At 51.7% G+C, this 7,059-nt stretch overlaps 1 protein-coding gene across 1 annotated transcript; it reads left to right on the top strand.

Moving 5' to 3' along the window:
• The first annotated feature begins 895 nt into the window (after positions 1-895).
• Evx2 (even-skipped homeobox 2) lies at positions 896-4,642 on the top strand. Its single transcript, XM_051167170.1, has 3 exons — positions 896-1,322; positions 2,244-2,521; positions 3,911-4,642. The coding sequence occupies exons 1-3, from the start codon at positions 896-898 to the stop codon at positions 4,640-4,642; spliced, it is 1,437 nt and encodes a 478-aa protein (XP_051023127.1).
• Positions 4,643-7,059: the final 2,417 nt, after the last annotated feature.

Genomic DNA, 7,059 nt, shown 5'->3' on the forward strand with positions numbered 1-7,059 from the left:
CTCTCTCTCTCTCTCTCTGAGGAAAGCATCCAGACTGAGAAAAAGAAGCAAGGAAAGAAAGAATCCAGGATTCTATTTGTTAAAATACTTATTATTAATATTTGGTTCTTAAAACAGAAAGATAAGTAATCCCGACAGGAGCAGACTGCAAGGTCTTCTTACGCAACTCTTCCTGTATCCTCCCCTTTACCCGCCCCCCTTACGCCCCCAGCTTGTAAATGTTAAAAACAAAACAAAAGAAAACAAACTTCCCAAGGATCTACTCTGGAAAAGCAAAGCATTATCTATTATTTAACACGTATCTGTGTTCGTGAAAAAAAAAAATGAGGAAGGCGCGGTATGATTAGGACCTAAGGGGCAACCCAGCAAACTGAGAGCCTAATGATGCCCCTAAATGAAGGGGGAAATGTGCCGCGGCGTGCTCTATTAATCAGACTGTCAATTTCACCCCCGAGGCCAAACCCCCGGGCGAGCAGAACTGGCTGGGAGCAGGCAAAGGACCGGAGCCTTCTTCCTCACTTCTGGTGTCTTCTCGTCTCCTACCTGGATCTATTTGTCTGCTCTGAAGTCGCCTTCATTACCCACTGACAGGAGCGTGTATTTATTTGCTTATAAACCTGTTACAATAAATGATTATTCGAACGGCGTCATTCGTACCTTAATGACGAGCGGGCGCTACTTTTTGATGAATGACATCTCCGACTCGGAAGGATGTATGGGTCATTTTGACCAGTCATTCCCTCGCTCTGGCATCCCACAATTTTTCCGCCTCCCTCCAAAAGAGATAATAATATTTAGAGCCGTATACTGGGGCTGAATGAGAATCAGTCCTAGGCGCAGCCCATCACTAAGACGGGACAGCCAGGCCACTGTGACATTTTTTTAGAAAGCTGAGATGATGGAAAGAATAAGAAAAGAGATGATTCTGATGGAAAGAGGGCTCCATAGCCCTACTGCTGCCAAGAGGTTCTCCAATTTGTCGGATTCGGCTGGAGGTGCTGTGCTCGAGGCCCTGGAAAATTCGCAGCACCCGGCTCGCCTCAGTCCGCGCCTGCCGTCTGCCCCGCTGCACGGCGCTCTGGGAGACCTCCCCGCCAAGGGCAAATTCGAAATAGACACTTTGTTCAACCTGCAGCACCCGAGCAGCGAAAGCACCGTCTCCTCCGAAATCGCCTCTGCCACCGAGAGCCGCAAGAAGCCTAGTCATTATTCAGAGGCGGCCTCCGAGGCCGACATGAACAGCGACGTGGAGGTGGGCTGCTCGGCACTGCGCTCCCCCAGCGGCCTGGGCACCGCGCCGCTCAAGGAAAACAATGCCAAAGGTAACCCAGCAGCCCACAGACTCCAGCCCTACCCTCCCGGCTCCCTCGCGGGCCCGGCCAGCTCGTTCCACGCCTTAGCTGGTCTCTGACTCTTAACTAAAGTGTTGCTCAGAGCTGGCAGGGGCAGGGGGAGGGACGCATGCTAGGGACCGTACCCTCTGGCTCTGTCTTTTGAGTTTCCCAGCACAGCCCGGGCCTATAGAGCCTAAGGAGCAAGGCCCACTCGTCAGGCTCCTGCCTGAGTCGGAGCAAATGTTTCCTCTTGCGGACCTAAGAGCTGGGGCAAGGCAACACAGCGCTAGCCCGTGGCTCAGTTGGTTTGCGGGAAGGGTGCACTGGCCAGCACCTCCGAACTCTGCTGCCTCTGGAGCCCCCAGGGCCGGGTGGAGGGGACACTACTCTGAATGAGTCGGAGACAATCTGGCCTCGCACCTCTGCTGAACCGCCTATGTCGGCAGCGGCAAAAAAGAGTTGAAAAGTGGGACCCCCCTCCCCTTTACAGGCTTGGCTTTGAGCTGCAGATGCTTTGAAAATCTTAAGATATTTTAAACCCAAAGGCTGTCAAAGGTTGGAGGCCGTAAAAAAGAGCTGCCCTGTGGTTTCCAGACCATGTCAAACCCACAGCTTCTCAAACCGAGGTAGGCAGTTTTTCCTCGGCCAATTTTCCTACCGAGTGGAAAATTTCTAATTATTGAAAAAAAGAACAACCTCCTCAAATTCCATATCTATTATTTGGTTAGGAAGGGCTCCCCAAACTTCATTGATTCCATTAACGGCAGCAATTTGTAAGCCTGACAGACCTCATCAATTTTGACAGCGACTTTCCTTCCCCGAAGCCACTTTTGCCACCAGCTACCAAACCCAGCTCAGGGTCCCCGGTCCCTACAGCTACTCATGCGCTGTGGACTGTTTGCTTGCTAGGGTACGCAGAGAGCGGCTCCGTCGCGGGCACCGCGACGTCGGCCTCCGGGTCCGGCCTCGGCGGTCTGCATGGAAGCGGCGGAGGCAACAGCGGGGGTGCGGCGTTGGGCGGCTCTGGATCCGGTTCTGGCGCCGATCAGGTGCGGCGGTACCGTACGGCATTCACCCGGGAACAGATCGCACGCCTGGAGAAAGAGTTCTACCGGGAAAACTACGTGTCTCGGCCCCGCCGGTGCGAGCTGGCCGCTGCACTCAACCTGCCTGAAACCACCATCAAGGTATCGATTCAGGCGCATGCTTGCTCAGGCCTCCCTGGGGCGCCTGGGTTGATTTGTTTCTTTCTCCCCCCTTTTCTCCTTTTTGGGGTGTCGAGAGTTAGGTGTGGAAGAAGTCTATAGGGGTTTGTCACCGAAAGAATAGCCTTGTTTCTCCTGCACCGAATCCAAATCGCTTGACAGGCCTGGCTGACCTGAGAAGGAGCCGTGAATGGCGAGGCCCAGGCTTTAGACCGGCCCCTCGCCCAACTCAATTCTGCCCAACAGCTGCCCAAGTGCCCCCTCTCTTGTGTCCTACTTTGCCCTAGGCGGCAAGGCAGGCTGGTTTTTGTTTTTCTGGCACAAACTCGAAGTGAAACTTTTCATTCGCTTTTTGTCTCAGAGATTTATTTCCCACATAAATCGTTGCTACCTGAAGAAAAGGTTACAGTATTTTTAAAAATTGATCGGTTTGAGGACATAGTTTCCTAAAGAAATTTCCTCTTGGGCAATGGGAAACAACGAAATAGTCAATATACATACATACGTACATACATACATACATACGTGTGCATATATATTTAGGCTATTAATTTTTTATTATATATTCAGAAGAGATGGGTGAACACTTCAAGAAGCATTCAACTCTCTAGCAAAAGAGGACACCCCATGGGATTAGAGACTGGAATGGAAGTCTTCCTCCAGTTTGATGGGGAGGGCGGACGTTCTTTCATTTAGAGTTGTGACGAATGATGGCTTTATTAGATAGTATGCTAGGAGTGGGTAGAAAAGTTCCTTTTCCAGGTTCTGGGCACACAGCTTTTTGCTACTCATTTAAAGCAAATGATTCCAACAAAATCATCCTTTCAATACCCTAATCGGACCATGTCCCCAGGGAACGGTTCTCGCAGCTCCGAGGGCTCAAGACCTGGGGCTTGCTTGCTCTCAGAAAAACTGCGAGGCAGCCTCTCTTCAAAGGCTGCCCAGAATCCCCGTGCAAATCCTGGGATTGACAAACCGTTGTTCACTGAGGCTGGGCGCCGGCGGGTGGGGAAGTTGAGATGAAAGATTGGTGAGAGAGAGAGAGAGAGAGAGAGAGAGAGAGAGAGAGAGAGAGAGAGAGAGAGAGAGAGAGAGAGAGAGAGTTACAGAAAGTGTAGAGTCAGAACCTAAGGGGTCCCACTAAATACAAACACAGGAGCTGAGGCCCTTTTGGACCAGGACGGTGTGCCTTAGCCGGGCCCTCACTTTTCCGTGCACCCTGTCCTATCTGAGAGAACAGAGGGACAAAACCCAGAGCAAGGGAAGCAGGTCAGGCCACTGTGGGATTCGGGAAGGGTCTGGAGACCCTGGACGGGGACTGGGAATACCCAGCGCTCCCTAACCCGGGCGGTGGTGCGGCTGTCCCCGCAGGTGTGGTTCCAGAACCGGCGCATGAAGGACAAACGGCAGCGCCTGGCCATGTCGTGGCCACATCCAGCCGACCCCAGCTTCTACACCTATATGATGACGCACGCGGCGGCCACCGGAAGCCTACCCTACCCTTTCCACTCGCACGTGCCGCTGCACTACTACCCGCACGTGGGCGTCACCGCGGCCGCCGCGGCCGCCGCAGCCTCGGGAGCCGCAGCTGCAGCCTCGTCGCCCTTCGCCACATCCATCCGTCCTCTGGACACTTTCCGCGCGCTCTCCCATCCCTACTCGAGGCCCGAGCTGCTCTGCAGCTTCCGCCACCCGGGGCTCTACCAGGCGCCCGCCGCCGCGGCGGGGCTGAACAGCGCGGCGTCCGCGGCGGCGGCGGCGGCGGCTGCAGCGGCAGCGGCCTCCTCGGCGGCGGCGGCCGGGGCGCCCCCCAGCGGCAGCTCGGCGCCCTGCTCGTGCCTCAGTTGCCACAGCAGCCAGTCTGCAGCCGCGGCTGCCGCCGCCGCAGCCGCAGCAGCTCTGGGCTCCAGGGGTGGTGGTGGCGGTGGCGGTGGTGGTGGCGGCGGCGGCGGGGGAGCCGGGGCGGCGGGCGGCTCGGACTTCGGCTGCAGCGCCGCGGCGCCGCGCTCCGAGAGCGGCTTCTTGCCTTACTCGGCCGCGGTGCTCAGCAAGACCGCCGTCAGCCCGCCGGACCAGAGGGACGAGGCGCCGCTCACCAGATAACTACGCCGCCGCCAGGGGCCCGCGCCGGCCGCTCGGCGTGCGCCCCCTCGGGGCTCCGCTCGGCCCTAGGCTATTGCTGCCGCTAGGGGGCGCCCCGGGGCACGGGTGGGCGAAAGAAACCTGCCCGAGTTGGGGGGGAAGGAGCCGGCGTGAAGGCCTGGCTGGGGTCCCCCAAATGATCTCTATTTTTGTATCTCCAACCTAGCTGCCCCCCTCCCGACCTTACGCCTTCTAAACGTGGTTCCCGCTTTGCCGGCTCCACTTTCTGCCTGGAGTCCCTGGTCTCCCTAAGGCCAGTCAAATTCCAGGGTGTCCAGTCCTGGTTGATCACCCCCGGGGGGCCGAGTCACCCAGGGGAGTGGCTAGAAGCGATGGGGCACTGTGACAAAGAGAGAGCTGTGTGCTCTAGTACTTGAGCGAGGGAGCGTCAATCCCCACCCTACCCCCAGCCCCAAGATTCACGCTGCTGCTCTTTTTCTTGTCTTTGAACTAGGAGGAGCGGGAAGAAGGAAAAGGCAGGTTTTTCTCAGTCTCAGCTAGCTAGGGGCTTTTGTCCGAGGGGAGCAGGAGGGTGGAAGTGTGAGAAGGCACAAGGCAGACAGAGAATGCGTGGGAGATATCTTTGACAGCGCGCGTGGGGCTTGCTGCGGTCTATTGGGAAAGGACAAAGCTGAGGTGGGAAAGGGTGGGAAAGGTCGAGGTTCATTCTCTCGGTCCGCCTTTGGTTTCAGTGCTTAGGAAATAAAAGGTTAGTTTTTTTTTTTTTTCCTTCTTTGCATATTTTGTGCAAAATGTAATGGGTATCGAGGTTGGCACAGCCTGGCCAGGGAAGGAAAAGGGAACTCAGAGAAGGTGAGGGCCAAACTGACAAACCATTGTAGTTTGTGGAGAGGCATTTTCATCTCAGTTTTCCAACTGTCGAGTGCCACTCGATCTGGGAAATACTTGAATCTCTAGATATATGATATTATCCTAAAAATTTCCTTAGATACTTTTATGAGTTCGAACTCTATTCCTCTCGACCCCTTCTCTCTCCTTTCCCCTTTCCTCGGGTAAAATGGTCCTTGGCATATTTCTCACGCACGGCTATTGCTTTCTCCTCTGAAAAGCCACCGCTGGGTTGCTGAGACCTGCTCTGCCAACCCTGGCTACAGGGGGGGGTTTCCTTGAACTTGAAGCAAGGTACATCAAAACCCACCAGTGTTAACTGCCACGTCAATTTTGATGCTAATAATGTGCAGATTATGACGAAAATTGCCAATCATGCTCTCTGATGGACCTCCTTTGAATGTGGAATTGGAGAAAAGTTCCCCGCACGGAGACCTGCTGTCAAGTACTAACAACCCGCTAAGGGAAGTCATTAGGAGAGACGGATAAGAGACTCGGTACATAAAACATTGTTCTTGGTGCATAGAATGTATGTTATTTAATGTTATCTCTGTTACCTGAAGTGATTTCGCAGAAGAAAGCCACGTTCTTATCATCTCAATTGCCAATTTTCATTTTGGTAACTTGGACGCCCTGGGTAGACTTTTCTCTGTTAAGTTGATATTCCACCAATGTGAACAGCCTCATTAAATCAAGCCTAGATATTTCCATAATGCTCCCTGCAGAGCCACTTCACTCCTCACATAATGAGATTTTCTGAAGAGTTGAAGCCCTAAAATAACTTGCATGTTTAGGCCCAGCAAAGTGGGTGTATGTGTGTATGCAACCTGCGTGTATGTGTATATATATGTATATGTGTGTATATGCATATATATATTCGTGCTCTTAAGTACGTATATAAAAGATACACACATCCATTTATACACATTGGCACATTTTCTGTGATTTATTTCCAATTCGTTTTCTGGTATATTTTTGTTATCTTAAAGACACTGGATTTTAAATTTTCACTTCCCGAGGAGAGATGTTCATTATATCTTGAAATAATTAATTTTGCAGGAAAAATTATTTTTATCAAGTGGAAAAGATTCCAAGGGGAAGCAGTATTTCGAAACTCCTGTGATCTATTATGCTATACCCATAAAATATTAGGGAGCTTCCCAAGGAAATAATAATTTAAAACTCAACTTTTTTCCTAAAGAGATGAGACTACTTATGTAATGTAATAATTATACCAGCTCATATTCACTAAGTTTACATTTAAAAATATTAATATATAATTTAAGACTAAATAAAATAAACCAAAATATGGTACCCTTTTATCAGCTTTACCTTTCTAGATTGTTAAAGCTCTTTGTTATGATCAGCTATCAGATGTATATATAAGGTACTTTCGGCAATAATGTTTACATCCCCCCTCCCAAATATATATGATTGATGAGAACGCTGGTTGGTAAATTCATCTTATGTTAGGTCCATTGGATCTGGCTAGTATAATAAAATAAAACTGTAAATAAAGTCTTTGTGCT

This window comes from Acomys russatus, chromosome 24 (assembly GCF_903995435.1).
Source record: "Acomys russatus chromosome 24, mAcoRus1.1, whole genome shotgun sequence".
Taxonomy (NCBI): domain Eukaryota; kingdom Metazoa; phylum Chordata; class Mammalia; order Rodentia; family Muridae; genus Acomys; species Acomys russatus.